Source organism: Protomyctophum parallelum, assembly GCF_964188405.1.
Source record: "Protomyctophum parallelum genome assembly, chromosome: 6".
NCBI lineage: Eukaryota > Metazoa > Chordata > Actinopteri > Myctophiformes > Myctophidae > Protomyctophum > Protomyctophum parallelum.
In genome coordinates, this window is record NC_139701.1 from 33,601,376 (window position 1) to 33,624,116 (window position 22,741).

At 42.3% G+C, this 22,741-nt stretch overlaps 1 protein-coding gene across 2 annotated transcripts in view; it reads left to right on the plus strand.

Moving 5' to 3' along the window:
• The window catches only part of adcy1a (adenylate cyclase 1a), a gene marked incomplete at both ends in the record, with an annotated part of 59,676 nt that extends 45,291 nt beyond the window's left edge, over window positions 1–14,385 (plus strand). The window contains 7 exons of one of the 2 annotated variants that reach the window (XM_083766360.1): window positions 1,870–1,996; window positions 2,935–3,051; window positions 4,593–4,739; window positions 5,873–5,971; window positions 8,010–8,124; window positions 13,023–13,147; window positions 14,035–14,385. In XM_083766360.1, the coding sequence (XP_083622486.1) occupies window positions 1,870–1,996; window positions 2,935–3,051; window positions 4,593–4,739; window positions 5,873–5,971; window positions 8,010–8,124; window positions 13,023–13,147; window positions 14,035–14,385 (1,081 nt within the window). The remainder of the gene's footprint in view (window positions 1–1,869; window positions 1,997–2,934; window positions 3,052–4,592; window positions 4,740–5,872; window positions 5,972–8,009; window positions 8,125–13,022; window positions 13,148–14,034) is intronic. The other variant, XM_083766361.1, reaches the window with a different exon arrangement.
• Window positions 14,386–22,741: the final 8,356 nt, after the last annotated feature.

Below are 22,741 nucleotides of genomic sequence, written 5' to 3' on the forward strand. Positions count from 1 at the left end.
ACATATACGGCAAAAGTTTCACATTTGAATGATGCTTTAAGTAGCATGTGACATAAACTAGGGGTTATTCATGATTCTGAAATCTGAACCCATTCCAAGCATTAGCGTTTTGCACGAAAAACACTCCTTAAAAACGGTCATAACCGTCTTCACCGTCTGTGATGAGGTCATCACACCTACATTTACCATGATCCAAAATGTATATAATAATATTTTTTTTATATGTTATTTGGATACCGCACTAACGAAAAGAGAGTTGAGCCAGAAGGCAAAGCTCTCTGTCTATCTTCGCTCCTACTCTCACCTATGGTCATGAAGTGTGGGTCATGACCGAAAGAATAAGGTTGCGAATACAAACGGCCAAAATGAGTTTTCTCTTCGACGGGTGGCTGGCATCTCCCTTAGAGATAGGGTGAGAAGTTCAGTCGCACAAGAGAGACTCGGAGTAGAGCCGCTGCTTCTTCGCCTGGAAAGGAGCCAGCTTATGGTGGTTCGGGCATCTGGTTAGGATGCCTCTCGGGCGTCTCCCTAGGGAGGTCCTCGAGGCACTGGGAGGAGACCCTGGGGCAGACCAAGGCACAGTTGGAGGAAACACATCGACTCACTGGCCTTGGAACGTCTCGGGATCCCCCAGGAGGAAGTCGCTAATGTTGCTCAAGAAAGGGAAGTCTGGAACACTCTGGTGGAGCTGTTGCCCCCGCGACCCAAATACGGATAAGCTTGAAGATGGATGGATGGATGGATGGATGGATATTATATATATACATAAAAAACCTTCAACGATTATTATTGCAATTTCTTTTAGTTCAAATCTTAGATTGACTGGCCTACAACATCTAAGAACTGGCAGGGAACACAAGGGACTGAGGTTTTAAATAGACACGGGGTTAACCAGACACAGGTGACACTCATCACAGGGATTGGATTGAAGTTCCATGAATACATGGCAGTGAATGGAGCCGGCTGGACCAGCTCTTGAACAAACATTATTTCTGAACAATTGCCACCTTTGTCATTTAATCGGTTCAGGAATATAAAAGAAGAATGTCACACAGGTTGTTTTCTTTTTTTTTTTTTTTTTTTTTAAGATATTTTTTTGCGGCTTACGCCTTTTTTTTATTGATTTTTGAAGGGACAGACAGTAGGCTGACAGGAAACGGGAGAGAGATGGGGGGATGACATGCAGTAAAGGCCGTGTCGGGTCCGGGAGTCGAACCCGCGGCACACTGCGACTGGATTACCAGTCCGGTGCCCAGACCGTTACGCTACGGCCTGGGCGACAGGTTGTTTTCTAATAACTTGCTTTGATGTGCACAGTACATCATTTTATCGAGGCATCTAAACAGCGGCAGGTATCGTTTCTGTATCGGCGGTATCGCACGATTTCGCAGGAAACGGTGGACAGTCTCGCGAAACGTATACGTTCAGAAACGTACTACTACGTAGATACCATAGAAAAGAAACACAGCACACAATAATGTAATTAAAAAAAAAAAAAAAAAAAATCATTCAGAAATAGGGTTTATTAATGAGCTGGTCACTCTTGAATGCTTGAATGCACTGAGACTCCAATGCCGAATCTGCCGTCTGGAATTGCGTGATAGCGAAAATGACGTTGGTGTCTTTACCTTCTTCATATACCTTGAGACAAGACAGGTAACAGTAACTAGGCAAAACAGGAAAGGTATACAAATCGACGATCGAATAGAACAGACAGATCATCATGACATATTTTTTAATAATAATCAAAAATTTGAAAATAGCAGATCAGCAATTTTCTAAATCACAGGTTGAGAACATTGTTTGAACAAATCAAACCCTATACATGTGTGTACTCACTGTACTATGATTGTGTTTTTTCTCCTCCAGAGGTGGATTCCTCCACGCACAGGGTTATGATCCAGTCTTAGCTGTCATATTATTCACTGTAGCCCTGGCTCTGCACTCCAGGCAGCTGGACCTCAAACTACGGCTAGACTACCTCTGGGCCACTCAGGTGTCTATGTGATGTGCATGCGGGCGTGTGAGCATGCATGAAGCATGCATAAAGACGTGTGTGTGTGTGTGTGTGTGTGTGTGTGTGTGTGTGTGTGTGTGTGTGTGTGTGTGTGTGTGTGTGTGTGTGTGCGTGCGTGCGTGCATGCGTGCGTGCGTGCGTGCGTGCGTGCGTGCGTGCGTGCGTGCGTGCGCTGTTTGTACACGTGTGTGTCTGTATACTGTAGCCTACCGTATATGCATGATCATATTTGCATTTGCACATGCATTATTTATTTCCTCTCTGTTTGCTGGAGGTTTGTGTACAATGTGTACATGCAGCTTTTTATTTGTACAAATATACAAATAAACTGTGTGTGTGCCACAGTATATATAGTTCAGTGGTTATAAAGGATGGGGGGGTTCAAACCTTTTAATTTTAAGAACACCATAACTCGCAGAGATATAGACATGTTTGGACCCCCTCAAAGAACCCTGAGGGGCCCTGGACCCCACTTTGAGAACCAAAACCGATCTATAGTTTCATTGACAGTCTGGCTGTCATGTTTGTTAGTCATTACCACCCTCTAGTGATAAGAATGAGCAAGTACACATGTCAGCAATACAGCTCTGCAGCTATGAATTGATTGATTGATTGATTGATTGATTGATTGATTGATTGATTGATTGATTGATTGATTGATTGATTGATTGATTTATTGATTGATTGATTGATTGATTGATTGATTCATTCATTCATTCATTCATTCATTGGTTGATTGAATTAACACTTTGCAATTTGTACAGGTACGGTTTAAATGAGGATAACACAAAGTGCCCTATAGGGCTTGTTTCTATTTGCAGTGTTTTTATTTTATTTTGTATTGTTTTATCCCCCCCCCCCCCCCCCCACCTTACCTTACCCTCTCCATCTTTGTGCTCTATGGTGTTGGTATCCAGGCAGAGGAGGAGAGAGACGAAATGGAAAAGGTGAAGTTGGACAACAAGAGGATCCTGTTCAACCTGCTACCAGCCCATGTAGCCCAGCACTTCCTCATGTCTAACCCCAGGAACATGGTGAGCTTCTGAACCGTTTGTTGGGACTGCGTGGGTGAGTGGTGTGTCTGTGTGGAACCGAGTCAGTCAAACAAAATGTAATGTCTCAACTCCTACATTCCAACTCCAAGTTCTTTTCAGGGTGGGGGGTCCCCAGGACAAACCTTTTTTCAAGGAAAATAGCAGGACCCCCAAATGAATATGTATCATGGACCCCCATCTTAAAGGGTTAGGGTACCCTGGGTACATCCATACATGATTTGTGTTGTTAAAATGTTTCAAAACTATTTGCGATGCGACACATTGTCAGCTTGTAGATCAGAATCAAATATGCTGCTACTGTAGCTAATTTAGCTGCAGGGACCCACTGGGACCACCTGTATTTGTTGGGGGGAAATTTAGACTCTGACTGTTCTGATATGTTGATGTATGAATTCAACATTCGTTGTGACTCGTAATGTAGCCTGGAACAGACCTATGCTTTCTATGGCATATTAGGCTTCTCCCGGCAGGATCCACGTCGTAATACAGCAGGCACCTGGTTGAATAGAATACCAACAGTAGCCTGAGAACCACCGCTCTACTTCATTTTATTTCAGGTCACACAGTAAGAATCTCCAGTGACCATGTGTTATGGTGTTTAGGAGTGACAATCCTGCGTGTCTGTTCTCAGGGGATTGATGAACATTCACTCCACTGATCTCTGCACCCCCATCCCCCGCAGGAAGTGATGAAATCAGACATCCTCCAGGAAATTTGTATCCCCTCATGAGGACAGGCTTGTTTTGTAAACATTGTTGGGGGGGGGGACGGGGGGACGACGACAGGAAGTGTGTTTCCGGCACATTGGTGACCCTCGCAGCTATAGACGAGTACAGAATGGGCCCCCTCTGTGTCTCCTCTGGGCTAAAGGTCACCAACACACTCTGTATTCATATCGCAGCCCGGTGCTACTTTAGTGACTGGATTTCATAGACAGCATTTCTTCGCTCTAACATAAAGACCCTTTCAAAAATACATTTCACACTGGGGTGGCAACTTGCAACATCTCCCGACTGCCTTAGTCTTTTATACATTATTCCCTGATGCTAAGATACACAAGCACTTTTTTTTTACTGATATACGAAGGAAGTTTGGCCAACAAGCTTAAATTTACATTGTATAATGGTTTATATAAAGTTATATACAGTTTGTGAAAACTCATCTCAGCTGAAAGCAATAAAGGCCATCTGCAATCCCTGACCTTTCAGACGTCATTCTCATTCATTCGTCAACATTAAACACATGGACCCTATTCTGGGGTGAACATTTTGATGATAGTAGCTGATCTACAAACATCACGTTGTAACAGGTTGTGAGCTTGTAGATTAGTATTTTTCTTATTAAGATATTTATTTAATGTACAGGGAAGAAAGGAGGGTGCCAAGTATAGACCCCTGGCGGACTCCCGTCAACTAAGTATAGGGTTTAAGTGGTTATGGCTAATTTTGTGTTGTCTAACAACCTCTGACAAAACAAAAGCCATACTTTCACCTGAACAAACACACTTGGCTCCCCTCCAGGACCTGTATTACCAGTCGTATGCACAGGTCGGAGTGCTTTTCGCCTCTATCGCCAACTTTAACGACTTCTACATCGAGCTGGACGGCAATAACATGGGAGTGGAGTGTCTGAGGCTGCTCAACGAGATCATTGCTGACTTCGATGAGGTGAATTAAGTATAAATAACGCTACAAGCGGTTTATTGATTTGTTGATACAGCATGTAAAAAGCATATTGTCGCTGTCGGGCAGAAACATCTTAGAACCACATTTGCTCATTTTGAATTTGAATCCTGAAAAGACAGTAAATTCCCAATTATTCGATAAAATGTAATCAGTAGAATCGGTAGATACTGATCGTTGCAGCCCTATAGAGTCAACTTTTCCGTTACAGGGCAGTCACTGTAACCAGTAGGCTCCCAAGTTCTCTTGTGAGGATTATTTTGTATGAAGTCTCGTTTGCTGAGTGAGACCCATTTTGAGTCAAGGACACGTTTTTATGAGTCACGAATAAAGATCCTGTTTTTTTTTTGCCTTTTCTATAATTTCTTTTCACAAAATCTTTTCAGAAAATAATATATAATACGTTTAAATTTTTCCTCCTTTCAGATCAGCTTTTAGATCAGCTATTTACACTACTTTTATTTCATGTTTTTTTTTTTTTTTTATAATTTATTTACCGTATTTACGTTTTCATTTTCTTTTGGGGGGGGGGGGGGGGGTCCCAGGGAGACAATAAATTCATCTTTTTGGTCTCGAGGTAAAAAAAGTTTGGGAACCTCTGAAGTATGTGTGGTTCTTCTGACTGCAAGGCTGAGAAGATATGTTGTCAATGTGATCTGACAAGCAATGCACAGTCCTCATTACTGCCAAAGTTACTATGTTACATGCACTGTGACAGTAGCCAGTCCACTGTCCCTTATTGAGACAGATTTGTAGGAGAGCCAAACAGGAGACACCTTAAGCATGGAACTCATAAGCAGAGATCCGGGACCCCACCACAGCACACAGATCGTTCTTCACCAACATCAACCTTTGATTAGATTAACATAATCTGGTTATAATGAATTACTCAGCAATTACTTTGATGCCTGTTTTCGATTGTTATTTAAAGTTGAAAGTGACAATGAATTCCGTTTTGGAGACAAGCAGTCGGAAAGTTGTAAATTGTCTTATTTTCGTGCAGTCTTCGTTAATTCCATGTGATTAATTTGCTACTTTGCTATTCCAGAGATGAACAAACAACTCCTGACAATATGAATAATGTGAATTCCCTCCCCTCCTCCTTCCTGAATGTCTAGTTGATGAGTAAAGAGTGCTACACAGACATAGAGAAAATCAAGACCATTGGCAGTACATACATGGCCGCTGTAGGGCTGGTACCTACAACAGCATCCAAGGTACACATGCTATATTTACTGCTGTGTGTGTGTGTGTGTGTGTGTGTGTGTGTGTGTGTGTGTGTGTGTGTGTGTGTGTGTGTGTGTGTGTGTGTGTGTGTGTGTGTGTGTGTGTGTGTGTGTGTGCGTGTGCGTGAGTGCGTGTTTGTTTATATCTTTGCTCTCGGGCAAAAACCGTATTCTTTTGTTTCGTAAATGAATGCCACACAATGTCACACTAAAGTAGCCCAAACACCCCATGTGTGAGCTTGTAGAATGAAAGTGGTTGTTGTGATTTTACGTATGATTAGGACAGACATATATCTCTTTCACCTGTTTTATATTATGTTGTGTAAGCACATAAATACAAAAAACAGGGGAGACGCAGTTCACCAAAGAAATAGAATTCATTGATTAACCAAAGATAAGTAATCAAACGATAAATCAGGAATAAACAGATGAAGTGTGGATATCAGTATTCAGTGGTGTAGTGCGTGTATGCATGATTGAAATGTATGTGTGTGCGTGATCCCGTGATGTATTAACAGAAATGTTGAAAAGTGTGCATGGTGGAAAAGGTGCAGGAGGCAAATGAAAAGAACAGGACTGGGGAAGCAGTTATTTATAGGGCGTCGACACCCGGGCCCAGGTGCGAGCTGATCATCATTAGAAGCTCTGCTCCCCAATCCTATTGGACAGAGAACAGAAATGATTAGGGGCAAAGCAACTACACACAACCACATAAATAAGTGAAGTAGGCCTACTAAGCAACTATATTCACACACACAGAACATAGGGAACCGTCACACTGCGACGCCTTTGCACAATGATGCGAGATGCATCTGTTGTTTTCCTATTCATTCTGTTTTTTTATGTCTCATATCTCATATCTTCTGGTCACATCATGTATCCAGTACTGTATACATTCTCTAATGTGTGTAATTAACTTTAGAACGTGTCCTGTGATACAGTACTGTATCTCATCTTAGCTGACCCTGTCGAGGGTCAGCTAAAACAAGTCTGTCTATGGGTTTTATAAATATGTCAAAAGTCAACCAAACAAGAGCTTTTGACTGAACCAGCTCAGTGGTTAGAAGTCTAATACTTAACGGTGCACACCACGGAACCATGTGGTATTGTTTTGGGAGTTATTTAAAGCGGTCCGCTCATGTGAGAGGCAGTTTTGCGTGCGTCAAAGAAGGGGGCGTTGCCAAGTTACTGAAACGGCATAAGCGCTCCTGCCACATGGCTTGGCAAGGCTTACTTATTATTGTGACTAAAGTACATTGGATCCATTGGAACAACAGGTTCCTTTTTCCATTTTCTGAAAAACATATGTTTTGTAAGGGGTGGGACATACTGTACAAGGTTTCCAACCGGCAGTGACGATACAGGCCTATTTCTGCATGTGTGTATGCGTACATGTCTGAGTATGCATACGGTACGCATTTATGGATTTGCATGTCTTACCAACAGCATTTTAGAGATTCAGAATGCCGTCACATTTCAAACCCTGTGTGAGGGATTACCAGCCACTGTGGCGTCAGCATATTCCGCATTCATAAAAGTTTGTTTAAATCCTCCAAGGCTGACAAACAAAAGAGCCCTCTCTGCAGCTCGCAAACTTATGCAAACTTTATGCAAACGTTTGGAGTGTGCCAGAGTGCTGAATGTACTTTGGGGGAAAGTCCTGGTATGTACAGTGCTGCTATGGCAGTCTTCAATGATGTCCATAATCACACACCAGAAGGAATATGCCATGTCAAGCCCGCATATCGCTTTAGTTTGGTTGGGTTTGGGTTTTTGCTTGTGTGTTTTTGTACAGTAGTTACAGTATGTGTGAGTGAGTGTGTGTTGAGGAAAGTCCTGGACAGAGAGGACATTAATCGGGTCCTCACTTTAGGAATGAATGATTATGTTTCGAGTTGAAATTAGTGGGGAGAGGGCTCACAAGTATATTAATAATAAATGGGTGTGCGTGTGTGCGTGCGTGTGTGTGTGCGTGTGTACGTCTGTGTACATGTGACGTGTGTGTGCCTATAATTCCTGATTCCTATAGGGGAAGAAGTCCATCACCTCACACTTGTGCACCATATCAGATTTTGCCATTGAGATGTTTGATGTGCTGGATGCCATCAACTACCAGTCATACAATGACTTTGTCCTGAGAGTGGGTGAGTGAAATCACATACGTACATACGCACGCATAATTATATACATACACATTGTCATACATCATTGACCTATGGCAGGCCAGGGGATCCCAGACGTTTTGAGCTTGATACCCAAAGATACATTTGGTGTCTCCCCTACTTGATCCTACTACAGGGACACGAAAAATACATTATGAATTAAGCACATAAGCCCTATTTAACAGAAAATAGAATCAGCTATTTTCTATTTTCACATTTATTTTAAGTGTATGAAACGTAAAAAAAACCAACAATATGTAGTTGCGACACAATCTGATCGATAACCACTGACCTGAGCCACCGGACGCTGACGCGTGAGCTGTCCGTCAAGGCTCGGCGAGGGTCAATTCAGTGTGGTGGGAAACGCATCACAGAAGAGCGGCGTTCCTGAAGGAAGCTCGTCACGGCCAGCTCTGAAGCCCTGGCGTCCATTGTGTTGGGTATCCTGTGGGGAGCCTGTGTTTAATCACAGCTCAGCCTGATGTACACAATGCCATCCTGTCTGCACACTGCTGTACGAAGCGCGCAGTGCTGGAGGAAAGTACTCTGGGTTTTGGACTTAAGTAAATATAACAATACCACGGTGTAACTGTAAACACACTTTACTTGAAGGTCAGGTCTGATAATGCATCACATTTACAATGCATTATAATGAGCTTCCATAACTTGGACAGTTACTGTATAAAGACACTTTAGAACTACCGGTATATATAAGTTGTCGTTAATGCACTTTAATTTTGCAGGTTACAGAACTTTGAGGGGCGCCAGCTTTCAGAAATTTCGTCATATGGCAGCCAAGTCTATGGACTTAAAAATCAGCACCCCATGTGACGTCTTATGGCAGCCAAGTCTATGGACTTTTAATGACATAAATAAACACCACCCCAGGACGTCTTGTGGCAGCCAAGTCTAAGGACTTTTAATGACATAAAAAACACCAACCCAGACCCCACGTTACGTCTTGTGGCAGCCAAGTCTATGGACTTTTATTAAAGAAACAGGGCCCATGCACGTGATGTCATGTGGCAGTCAAGTCTATGGTTAATGCTTGTTAAAACACAGGTGTGATTTTTAAGTAGATTTCAAGCTCTCCCCTGCGGGAAATATAGAGTTTTACGTCATAGATACGTCACAAGCAACAGATGACTGATGTCACAGACTGGTCCCATGAAGTCCCACATTGAAGCTATGCCGCATACTCTTTGAGTTTGTTTTTGTTTATTTTTTACATTTTTTTTTCTCATTGATTTAATGTAGGCTCCACTTACCCAAAATGCAGTTGTTACTCATCTTACCCCATAGCCACACTCTGAACAAATAAATGGTACACATGCAAGACAGAGCAAATATCACATTTGATCTATAACCCTGTAACTAGCATAAACACTACTTGACCAACTTCCAATTATCTACTTCCCCTCAAAAAGAGCTCAATAAAATCACTTGACTTGGCAATAACACCATTTTGGCTGTAGTTCAATCAAATGCTGACTTATACTTCCCTGAGGGCCTTAGCCAGGTCAGAAGGGCGAGGAGCGCCGCACCACCAAGCCCCTTGCGCTGCCAACAACACGTCCCACTCCGTCCATTACAATTTACAATTTACAATTTAGGCATTTAGCAGACGCTCTTAATCCAGAGCGACTTACATTTAAGCAAGAACAAAAGCATGGGAATACATCACATAAAAGCATTTATCATGAAACATGCGTAAGCTAAGAAAGTAACAGTGGAATATCTATATAATGAAACTATACATACAATATTTAAACTATACATATTTACTACTATGCTATACATATGTACTATGGCGTGCTATGACTATATACAATACAATTATAGTGCTGTCTACATAACATGCTATAAGTCTGTGTCAAATGCTATCTAGTGCTACAGTCAGGACTCAGGACACCCAGCTCCAGGCTGAGTCCCACTCCGTCCATGACCACCTATGCTACAGTCAGGACACCCAGCTCCAGGCTGAGTCCCACTCCGTCCATGACCACCTATGCTACAGTCAGGACAGCCAGCTCCAGTGTTGGCCCAAACAGACCTACAGCGTCCACCAGCACCACCACAAGTTATAACTAGCATAAACACTATACCTGATGTGTGGTGCCGCCTTACAATTATCTACACCCTCTCAAACACATCAAGAGCTCAATACTTGGGAAAAACACCATTTTGGCTGTAGTTCATTCACTATATACACTATGATGCCATCCATCATATGGCTGCTGTAAACCTATAATTTGGCTCATCTTACCAAGTGGCTCGACTTACCCCGTGCTCCTCCATGGCTATATGATGTACAATGCATCATAATGTGTTGCTGTTATGGTTGCTTGCTGTTACAGTTTACCTGCAAAAACCTGCAAAACCTGTCAGCCAGTCAGTCCGTCACGCCAAAACATGTCAGTCAGTCCGTCATGCCTTGTGACACGCTCCAATTATGGCCATTACAGAATTCATTCCATATGTTGATCTGACCTCATCAAACCCTGTACACTCAAGACACTGCCCCTGCTGCCGCCCTTAGATCTCCATATATGGAGCTGACCTGTTCTGGCTTTTGACACCGTGAACCACTCCATACTGGTTAACAAGCTTAAAGCTATTGGTTTTGATAGCACATCAGTGAGCTGGATGCAATCCTACCTGGAGGGGAGAGAACAGATGGTGGAGGTGAACGGAACACTCCCCCCCCCCCCCCTCCCAGTGAGCTGTGGCGTCCCACAAGGAAGCATACTAGGGCCTTTACTGTTCCTAATATATGTTAACGACATGATCAGCTTGTGACTGCAACTTGTTCCTGTTCGCAGATGACTCAGCACTGCTGGTCTTGGACAGGAAAAAAATGCAGGTTGAAAAGACCCTCAGCTCTGAACTCGGTAGAATCTGCATCTGGCTTGCTGATAACAAACTATCCTTACACCTGGGAAAAACTGAATCCATTCTCTTCGGATCAAATAGTAATCTCAGCAAGGCAGATGGCTTCTTGGTTAGAGTGGGTGACAATATTATCACACGAAAAGATCAAATTACCTACCTACAGTAGGTTCCATCCTGGAGGCCAATCTTTCCGGTGATAAAATGGCCACCAACGTAATCAAAAAAGTCAATCAAAGAACAAGATTCCTTTACAGGATCTCCTCACTGGTCAACAAAAATACCTTGAAGACCTTAACAGGAGCCCTCGTACAAGGTTTCTTTGACTATGCATCCACCTCTTGGTACCACAGCACCTCAAAGGCCCTTAAAACAAGGCTCCAGACCTCCCAAAACAAACTGGTCAGGCTCCTACTTGGCCTCACCCACCGAACCCACCTCACCCCTGCCCACTTTGACAGGCTGGGATTGCTTAGGGTCGACGACAGAGTACAGCATCTTGCAGTGGGTCTGGTCCACAAGATTCGATACACCACCAAGATACCCATGTACCTGCCTTAATGTAAACGAAGTCCACACCCACAACACCAGAGGGAGTGCAACAAACCATGTACAACCCAGATTCGGCACAAACAAGGGACTAAATTATTTTCGCTCCTATGCCACCAAAATGTGGAACGCCCTACCAACAGTCATTAAGACATGTGAATCCCTTGACTCCTTCAAAACCGCTCTCAAAGGGCACCTACGGATGGCTGCAATTCGAAACTGGCCTCTGTAAAATCTGAATCCCACCCACCCCCCCCCCCCCCCCCCCCCCCCCATTTCCCCTCACTGTATATGTATCTTTTCCCTTTTTGCTTCCTGATGAATTCCTGTTCTGTTCTTTACCTACATAGAAGTGTCTATTTGTATGTTTGAATTGAACAATGTGGACCCTGTTGTAAACAAGTGTAATGCTCAATTGGGTCGTCCACTCACAGTTAACAGTCTTTGTATTGAGTTTGTGCTTGAAATGTACTGTAATTCTGCAAACTGTTAATACATTTTTCAATCAATCAATCAATCAATCAATCAATCAATCAATCAATCAATCAATCTGACATTCCATATGTTCATAAAAGGATATCCTCATAGGACTGAAGGACCAATTAGAAATGCCAGTGGTTTATTGCACTAACCAGAGTGAGAACACTATACTAGGCCTACAGTACACTAATGAATGTGTGGTGCATTCATAGCTCATGAGGTCAAATTTCCCCTTTTTGGTTGTCTTCATTATCGTAATCACAGTGGTGATTCAGAATACTATTCATATCTGTATAACAGTAAAGAATCAGAATCGACTCTATTGTCACATCACAAATTTGTTCTTGTGCGTATAGTTACTTCCCATCATGTCATGTTTTCCAAGAAAAACAAAGAAAGGGAAGAAGAGCGGGGGGGGGGGGGGGGGGGTCAAGGGAGGAGAAGAAAGAATGTTTCAGTGCTTTTTCCACAAAATGTACAGGTAAAGGGTTTTCTTCTGCATGGATTTACAAGCATTTGCCACAAACATACAACCAAAAGGTATCTTAGCTTATTTACAAGCTTTGCTACATACACATACACGTATGACCTGAGTAACTAGCTACACTTGTCAATAGGTCTCTTGTATTGACTTGCTATGTGATAATGGCTCATGCTTGTAGATAAACGGTGTCAAAGCAAACCCTATTTTCGCTTAGATAGTGTCAGGTCATTTCTAGTTATTACTACACCAAGTTAGTGAAAAGCAAACATTACCTGACAGTTAGGCCACCAGACGGGCTATAACAATTTATGAGCATGCCATACTGACTTCCTCTCCCATGTCTTGTCTAGCCTACAAAGTAACATCCCAAGTGTGTATGTATTTGTATGGGTCCATTTGTACACGTTAAAGGAACATGTGATTTGACAGTGTATGGGGGTACATTGTTTTATACACTCACACTGTGTTGCTACTGCAGGTATCAACGTCGGTCCAGTGGTGGCGGGGGTGATCGGAGCCAGGAGGCCTCAGTATGACATCTGGGGCAACACAGTGAACGTAGCCAGCAGGATGGACAGCACTGGAGTGCAGGGCAAGATACAGGTATACGCTGACCTCCTCCTTCCCAACCTGATCTCATCTCACACTGAGAACACAACTATACTGTACATCCCCAAGTGTCGATACTAGCAGTTCCTAGTTCCTAATAGCCTAACTCTTGTACTGAGACATTTAGATCGTGTCAAACGTCTTTTCTCACCTATACACAGGATCTGACATTAATTTTTACCTGATGGTCAAGATTCAGTTTATCCCCTGAGCAAGCAGGCTCAATGACCGGGTTCAAATCCGGGTAGAGGAAAATGTATCCGGAAGAGGAAATGTATTGCAGTAGTATAAATAAATAAATGTCATGGTATTTTATCTTTAGACACTGTGCAAGAGGATGCTACGCACACCAAATCCTTATATTGGTGCTGGTCCACGGCAGAATAATCTAAAAGGTAGTCACAAGGGACAAGAAAGTGGCCATACAGACTGATAGCCAAAGTACACACTGATAGCACTTTGGCTATCATTGTGTGCGCAGCCACTTTCTTGTCCCTTGAAGACTACTTTTTAGATTTTATCTTTAGAACCTTGACAAATTTGCTATCATTGTGACACAGTTCCTGGTCCAATTATTTTTAATAAATCTTAAAAAAAGAAGGTCTACAAGCTCACAACGCATTGCATCGCGACACATTGTGATCTACCATTTTTGAATAAACAAAGTATAAAATAGGGCTTAATCGGTTAATGTACAAAGTATGTTTTGTAGAAGAAAGTTGTCAAATAATTGTACTGGTGTCAAAAGTTCAATATTTGCCTCTGACGAGTAGAAGTATCGAGTAATACTCAAATAAAATAAACGTAGGCCTAACAGTGCTTGAGCAAATGCGCTTTCCGACTTTCCAACGTTCAGACGTTACGGTATCGCTCATTTCCAGGTGACGGAGGACGTGTACCGCATCATCAGTGACCAGTACCACTTCGTGTGCCGTGGCCAGGTCAGTGTCAAGGGCAAAGGTCAAATGCTCACCTACTTCCTGGAGGAGGAGAGCCAGGTCAGGAGGCCGTCGTGGCAGAGCCAGCAGCAGCAGCCCAGGACCGCTGCCGAGCGCTGGCCGAGCCACTTCGCCAACCCCGCCAACGTGTGCACCAGGTTGAGCCCCGGCCACCCCGTGACCACCTACGCCACAATGAGGACACCCACGCCCGGCCTGGGCAAACCCACCGCCTCTACCAGCACCAGCACCACCAGATACCTGCCCTCCACGGTGCCCGCGGCAATGGTGTGATTGACACACACACACACACACACACACACACACACACACCGCATGCACGCACGCACGCACTCACACACACACACACACACACACACACACACACACACACACACATACACGCATTATACACTGTCTCCATGGTGACTGTGGAACCCTCAACGGTGACAAAGTGTGAGAGCAGAGGTGTGTGTGTGTGTGTGTGTGTGTGTGTGTGTGTGTGTGTGTGTGTGTGTGTGTGTGTGTGTGTGTGTGTGTGTGTGTGTGTGTGTGTGTGTGTGTGTGTGTGTATGTATGTGTGTGTGTGTGTGTGTGTGTGTGTGTGTGTGTGTGCGTGCGTGCGTGTAACCCACAGAGGGATAGAAATAGCGGCGAGAAGAGACGATGTGGGATGGATAGGCCTACACGTTCATGTAAAATGGGAGGGGGGGAGTAAGGAGGAATTGTTGCCCCGTTCTAATTGAACTGCGTCTGAGGAGTGTCGCTCCACTCCAGCAAAGCATTTTTTTTATGTAGTTGTGTGGGAGCACGGATGAGCCGGACCGATCTGAACTGGTTGTACGACCACTATGGGAGACTAAAGATGACCGGGCCTCCTTCAACGGCTAGTTTTCGAGCCCCTTTTGGCTGCTTGTTTTGACACCACAGGGTGCCATTGACATCAGCATGTTGTTGTTTTTTGCCATGATCCGTAACCGTAACCAATCAATGACCAAGTATGTGTCCAAGATTTCAGGTTAGAAACCCCTCCAGGGCTGGGCATTGATATGAGGCTAAACATCCTCTGGGACTTTGGATAATGTGATATCGTGACGTGGGATAAGTGTTGTCTTTTACAGGTTTTAATCACCCGTTTTATGGTTTCAAAAATGTTCACAAACAAATGTGAACATTCAATTGAGAAAATAGACAAACTGCAAGTGGAGGCACAAGCTTGTAGATCTGCTACTTTTGAAACAATTTGACAAATTTAAAAAGCGATTGATATTATCGTCACCATATCGATATTGAGGTATTTGGTCAAAAATGTTCTAATCGCCCAGCCCTCCCCCTCTCTCCCCCTATACATATATCCACGACTACATTATAATGAAACGTGACATGTCTGTGGAGCACACTTTATTGACCCCTCTCCTCAGTATGAAAACCAAACCAATGCTGCTGCCTTAGCAGTGTTACATTGCCTTTTGGATCAACTTATTGATTGGCGGACATGAATCTGTCGACTGTATTTAAATCTGACAGAACAGAGTGCGTTAATCACTTAAGCCCTATATACTTTCTCGTATGACGAATCCGAATAGCAAAACATCTTCAGTTTTTGCTATTAAAAAACATCTAAATTGTTTGAAATGTTTAGATTTTTCTTTCTTTTCTTTCTTTTTTTAAACTTTTTTCTATAGTAAAGCCCAGAACAGGGATGCCATGTTGAAAGTGGTTAGTTGTAATACCAACTTGCCTAAACACAACAGAAGGACACTGCCTTCCATCAGCTTTCTTAGCGCCTGCCGTTTCGTGTCAACCCTCAAATAACTGCACGTTCAGGTAACACTCCTCCATGTACACCCGCACTCAGTGTCTTTAAAGTGTGACGCCACAGATTGCATTTCTGCCAGCGTGTTTGTCACTTATGCTTGACTTCCAGACTCTTCCTTGATCCTAGTCAAAGTGTAGCAATAAAGCCTGAGTTATACTTAGTTGTTCATCGTGTCACGTACCAAAAATATCCAATGTACAAGCGCACAACGCATCGTGCTGCGACGTGTTGTCAGGGCGACAACTAAGAGTACAACAGGCTTAAAGGGGGTGTGAGTGATGTTTCTTTGTTAGATTAAGTGTTAAATAGCTCTGTATTCTAATCATTGCTATAATGTGTAACATGGGTGTCTCTCCAGCTCTTTAATAACCAGAAAATATATTTTCAGGTTGGCATACCAATTTTATCCAATCAGGAGAGGGAACCCCACATAGAAGGGGTTCACACACTTTTTTAGAGGTTTGGGTTGTGTAGTTATGTTTATGTATCCTGCACGAGATCCCTCTCCTGATTGGATAACATTTGTGTCTCAGCCAGAACATTCATTTTCTGTTCACTAAAGAGCTGGAAAGATGGAGAGACCCCTGGTACCTTAGCAAAGCTAGAAATGATTTCTTTCTATCTGAATATATAGATCTTTAGAAATAAAATAAAACATAACTTACCCCACCTTTAAACCCAAGCCGCACCTGCATGCAGTAGCCTGCTGAAGCCCATGTTTCTGACATATTTGTATGTAGCCTACAGTATATACTGTGTAGCTCTGGCCACACACTTATAATATCTCTGTGCAGCTGAAGCATGACTTACAACATTTATTTTATGTGCTTCTGCGAGTGTGGTATGACACTGTAAATGAAACCTGTTCTGCCTGCTTCTTTATCAAGAAATATCTTATATGGTTGAACTATTCTGTTATATAACTTCTATTTTTATGAGACACTTTATGGAAAGCTGCTTTGGTGAAAGGACGGGAGTACTATGCTGTTTACCGAGAAACCCCCAAACCTCCGTGTTGGACCAATTGTATTTTTATTTCTTACTAACATTACTCAACTGTAGCATGTTTATTGGTTGCTACTTGCTAGCCATGCATGAAGTGGTACAAACACTAACAGTCAACAAACTGACGTCATTTCACGTCAGATTTTTTATTTCATTTATTTATTTCATTAGAATAATTCCTCCAAAATATATTTTTCAGAACAGGTGTTTGTGTCATACATCCACATAGAACGTGAATTTCACACAGATATGAACCCATTAAGACCTAAGGCCGATTCTACAAATGTTCTCAAGCTTTTTCATGCCATTTTGGCAGCAGACTCCATATCTTAAAACAGATTGTGCCAGGGACCCCTAGAAGAGAAGATTTGTGTTTAAAACAAATTATAAGTAATTCAAACACTTTCAAGATTATTATTATTATTATTTTTAATAATAATTTGTTGTACAAGCTTATAGATCTGCTATTTTTGAATACCGGTAGCCAATGGTAAAATCTAAAATAACACAGATGCTTTCCTGGTTTTAATGGGTTAAAATCCGATCGCTGCAATGTTTTATCGGTCAATCGGTTTTTAACTCATCCGGGAAATAGAGCGCAACTGTATCACGCAAATGTAGCACTTTGAGATTTGTGTCAAATATAAAGTTCAAGGTTCAAGGTTGTACTTTGTTACATGTTTTGTACAGGTCAAAGTAAAACGTAATTTGTTTTGGCTTCCTTCAGACAATACATCAGCATAGGTAATAACAGTTGAATAATTATAATATTCAAGAGCATCGTCAAATGTACATGTGCATATAATCTTGGTATATATTGTATATAGCAGCAGCATTTTTTTAGTAGCTGCTACCTAACTTTGTGCAAACAACTTCAGTGTATTTTATGTACAACAGATTATTAGGTTCAACTTCACAGTATATTTTAGTACAACGGGGAGGGGGGCACCTGGTTCTTTCTTGTTCTTGACAGTTCGTTCATGTACGTTGGAAGAAGCTTTTTGCCATACCAGGCAGTGAAGCAGCCAGTCAGGATGCTAGAAAGGGGACCCATGCCAACCTTTGTGAGTCACGAATAGATTTAACCAATATAGAATGAGAATACAAGTGTGCTTATAATATTTTATCTTGGCGTTCGGCTCTGCTACATTTTTCTCCCTGCTCGGCACAATTAAACACCATCATTAAACATTAAGAGCAGGGAGTTAATAACAGAGCCCATTGGTGGTGCTGGGGTGGTGGTGTGAGCAAACATCACATAACAACCAGGAACCATAAGCAGAAGCATGCAGTCTAGTGCATATAGATATTTAAAAATATATGCCTCATTGGCCGCTGCAGTTCGTTGGAGCGATGTGTGTTGAAGGAGGGGCGGAATAATTTACAATGGGGGAGGAAGTACGCCGGAAGTGTGGAAGGCACGTTACGTCACGTTGCCACTCAAGTGATTACTGGCCAATCACAGCGCATCTTTTCCGGGACTTTTGCCCTCCCTTGAGCACATATACGCTCCAGAGCCGGAAAGGGCGTCTACCTTTATATGTCTATGGTCTAGTGAGCTAAACCCCGCCCAATTGGTCAGCTGACTGCCACATCAGCGAATGGCATGTGGGTCTTGCACACACTGAATACACGCACATAGTAATTCAGCATATTAACCCCTTGAGTATATGTATGCGCCCTTGAGCACAGCATGAAACCCCTCGAGTATATCTGACTGAACTAACTCTGCAAGCTACGTATAATTTTTCTCAGAAAGTAGAGGCATTGGTGTGCTTTCTTCACCATTTGTGATCAGGCCTATTACTGTGGTGCTGTGTGCAAACTTGACCACTTGGTCAAGTTACAAATTAAATGTATTATTATTATTATTATTATTATTATTATTATTATTATTATTATTATTATTATTATTATTATTATTATTATTATTATTATTATTATTAACTGTGTTTGATTGAAAAAGATTATGCAACTTTGAAGCCACTCATCAGACAGCAAGTTTCCGAGTAGGTGTCTGGATGTTCCGGCGACCCCCCGGGGACCCCCACACGCTAACGCTGTCATTTCTCGACCGTTTCCAACACGGGGCGGCTCGCCGGAACCGGCACCCTGGGCACGTTCCTGTGGGTCTGGAAGTTCCGGGGACCCCCACACGGAGTTGCACCACTCATTTCACACGGGTGTGATTTTTTGTGTTTTTAGGGCTCCCCTACATGTCTTCTATCCTCACAAATACCCAATTTTGAACAATCAGGCTTTCATATTTGGGTTTTTATGTACAGTGGTCTCACAACAGGCCAACTGATTTGGTGCTACTTGTGATGTCATAGGTATCTCCCTTACTTTATATGTCCCTTCTTCAGTTTCAAATTTTAATTTCATCTTTGGAGACTGTTGGAGGGGAGGAAGGGTGGCCTTATTATTATGCGTCAAAGATGACGCACCAGGACATTGTGGTACTGCAGCTAAAACCGCTTTAGAAGCCAGACAGCAGAAATGACATGGACTGGTTATATCAGTGGTGATTTAGGCTCAAACCATTAGAAATATCATGTTTGAGGGACATAAACAATATCATATTAAATATTAATAACAGTTTTAAAATGCATGTTGTAGTTCCTTTAAAAGTGTGACTGCGGAACATGCTAAACCCACCTTTTGTTTTGTTAAATTCAACGTTTTTTTATAACTTTAAAGACATACAGGGTTTCCGTCAGACATCCGTCACACGTCACACATTTTGATCCCGTGACCGAAAAAAACCCCTACTGGCGCTCGATTCCTAAGGCTTCTGGGAAACCGAGGCTCAATGCATTGCCTACGGTGCATGTCGGCCGCTTCCTGCTTGATCTGTTCCTTGTTTATGTTTTGCATCGCTGCAGTGGTGGAACCCCCGATTCAAACACAAGCGATGGGACTATTTTCAGGTGAATTTTCATTACAATTGAGAGGTTAGTGTAAACAGGCAGGGAACGGGATTTAGATATTGATTTATAACGTGCTTGCAGTTATGGTTAGGTTAGGGTTTGAGGTTAGGTTGTCGTTGTCGTTGTCGGACCAATAGTATGTCGGACCAAATGCCTGAACCCGTTTATAGCGTGCTGGCCGGTGGGATTCCTTTTCAGGTTAAAAAAACTTAAAACCCATTTAGACCTGAGGACAAATCTGTGTCACCTCATAGCTTTTAACCCTTATTTTAAACTATAGCTGTTGAAAAATAGAATATAAAGAATATATGGCTCATAGCGAGCTTGTAGATCTGCTATTTTTGAAATATCATGAAAATGTGTGCAAATCTTTGAATATATATTCTTTCACAGTGAACGTTTTTAACTCAAATATTTGCTTCTGGAGGGGTCCCTGGAACAACATATTTCCATGGGGGTCCATGGCCAAATACAGGTAATTATGTGGGCCTTCCTTGACATGCAAGAGTTTGAGCACCACTGCACCACTGATGAACTGTCAAGATTTGGATTTTGTAGAATCTGGTCTTAATAGCTTAGATGGAAGTCAGGGCTGCAGGGAATGTTTTCCCCTCCTGAACAGGTAGCTGTTTTTCTTTTTACTTTTTCTTTTTTCAAATGTGCCAACCTATTTTCATAAACATATCAAACTTTAGTGTTTAGCTGTAACTGGGTTGCTGCAGTCATCGTTGATTTTGTCGCATGACAAATGAAAGTGAAAATCGTTGCTGTCGGGCAGAAACCTTTTTTTTGTAAATGAATGCCCTATACTTGATCATATTAGCGTGACATGCACCACATAAAAGTATCAAAAGTATCAGTAGCAGATCTACAATTGAGCTTGTGATATGCTGCTTTTGAATTTGAATCCTGAAAAGTTAAAGTTTTGTTTTTGAAACATGAGGTCAACACCCGACAGAGATGAAATAACTGATCTACAAGCTCACACTGCACCGCAAGCTTGTAGATCTGCTATATATGCCATTTTTGAAAATTCTTGACAAGTCAATATTTTCGACATGTTTTGCCTATAATGACAAATGCCTGTATTTTTATTGTTGCAGCTGTTGACATGCATACGAGTTTTGTAATTCAAATGATGGCAAATATTCCTTTATAAAGGTTTGCGTGTACAGTATTGAAATTATGTGAGGTTACTCTTAATGATGACTTATGAAATGTATTGTAGCTTCTGGTCTGGATGCATATTTTCTGTTTCTAAGAGGTCAAATTGAGGATTTTTATACCCTTGCTGGTGATGGTGGACCGAAAAGGGATTAAGTACAATATTTTTCCTGTGAATTAGATATTTTCATACTGTATAATACGGGTTTGAATTGTTACATGTAAGTATTACTAACTATTCCCGTACACCGTAAAATCCTTTTTCCAAAAAATATATAAAAAATTATTAGATAATAGTTGACTTTTGTTTTGTTGAAGATGCATTTATTGAGATATTTTATGTGAATGTAATTTTGTTTATTACAAATTATCAAATGTACATTTTATTAAGACCCAATTTTCTACTAAGTGTTTACACCGCAGTGATGCTGATGTACCACGATTATAAAATAAAAGCCAACAGAGACGTGTGTTGTGTGTGTGTGTGTGTGTGTGTGTGTGTGTGTGTGTGTGTGTGTGTGTGTGTGTGTGTGTGTGTGTGTGTGTGTGTGTGTGTGTGTGTGTGTGCGTGCGTGCGTGCATGTGTGCATGTGTGTGCGTGTGCACGCGCGTGTGTATGTGTGTCTGTGTGCATGAGTGTTTGATCGAACGACCATGAAAAAACATGTCTTGAAAATAACAGTTCAGTACTTACGCATATGGGTGCACACACACTGACACACATACGCACAAAAACACACAAACCGACTGGTTGCGTGGGGAATGAAAGCAGGTCAAGTTAGTTCACGCAGAGAGGGTCAGCAAACTCGGCCATAAAGTTATGTAATGGTGCAGAATAACAAATAGCTAACGTAAGAGGCTTGTAACAACATTGGGTCAATTTCAGCCAAAGGGCTTTGCAGGCTGACGTGCAACTGTGAACTAGAACAGCAAGGGGAGGGTGACATCATGATGATGCGTAAAAACAAATTAATACTATTAAGGGCTTCACAAATTGCCACAAACAAAGCTAGGGGCTAAATTCCAGGCCCTGGTAACTCTCCCCTGCGTCCCCATATGTTCTCACACTAGCCTCAAGCAAGAACTAAACTCCTGCCTTCATCTGTAGCATGCCTTTTAAGCAGGTGAGGCAAACCATCACCTGATTGCTAATTGGTAACTCTTATAACTTAACCATGGCTAACTAAGGCCCTTAACTTATATTACAAAATTACACCAGGAGGTATTGAAGTTATTTTAACAATATATTCAATATGTTTCCCCAGGTGCCAATTCATTCACAGATGATCATGATAATAAAGTCACGACCTGATACAAACACAACACACAACCAATCAAAATGTAGAGTCCTCTACAGTGCTTAGCCCATTCCAATCAACAGGTCAGCACTGCAGAGGAGAGACATGTGACCCCACAAATAATTCAATTCCCCCACACAGTGTCAATTAATAAACATTTAAAACTCCAGACGGATTTCTGTTGCATACTTTGGGAAGCAGCTGTGCAGTGTGTGTGTGCATTCAAAGTTCCTCCTTACTGGCTATAGGGCACGGGTTGCCCCGTGACAGGGTCCCCATCTAGAACCCTCAAACCTGTGGTACCGCCGATTGACTGATATGCCCATATATGGGTGGATCAGAGGAGCCACACAGGCTGGCCAATCAGTCAATTTAGTCAATCAGTCACTCGTCACTTCTCAATCACACATGTACACACGCACACGTGCACAATG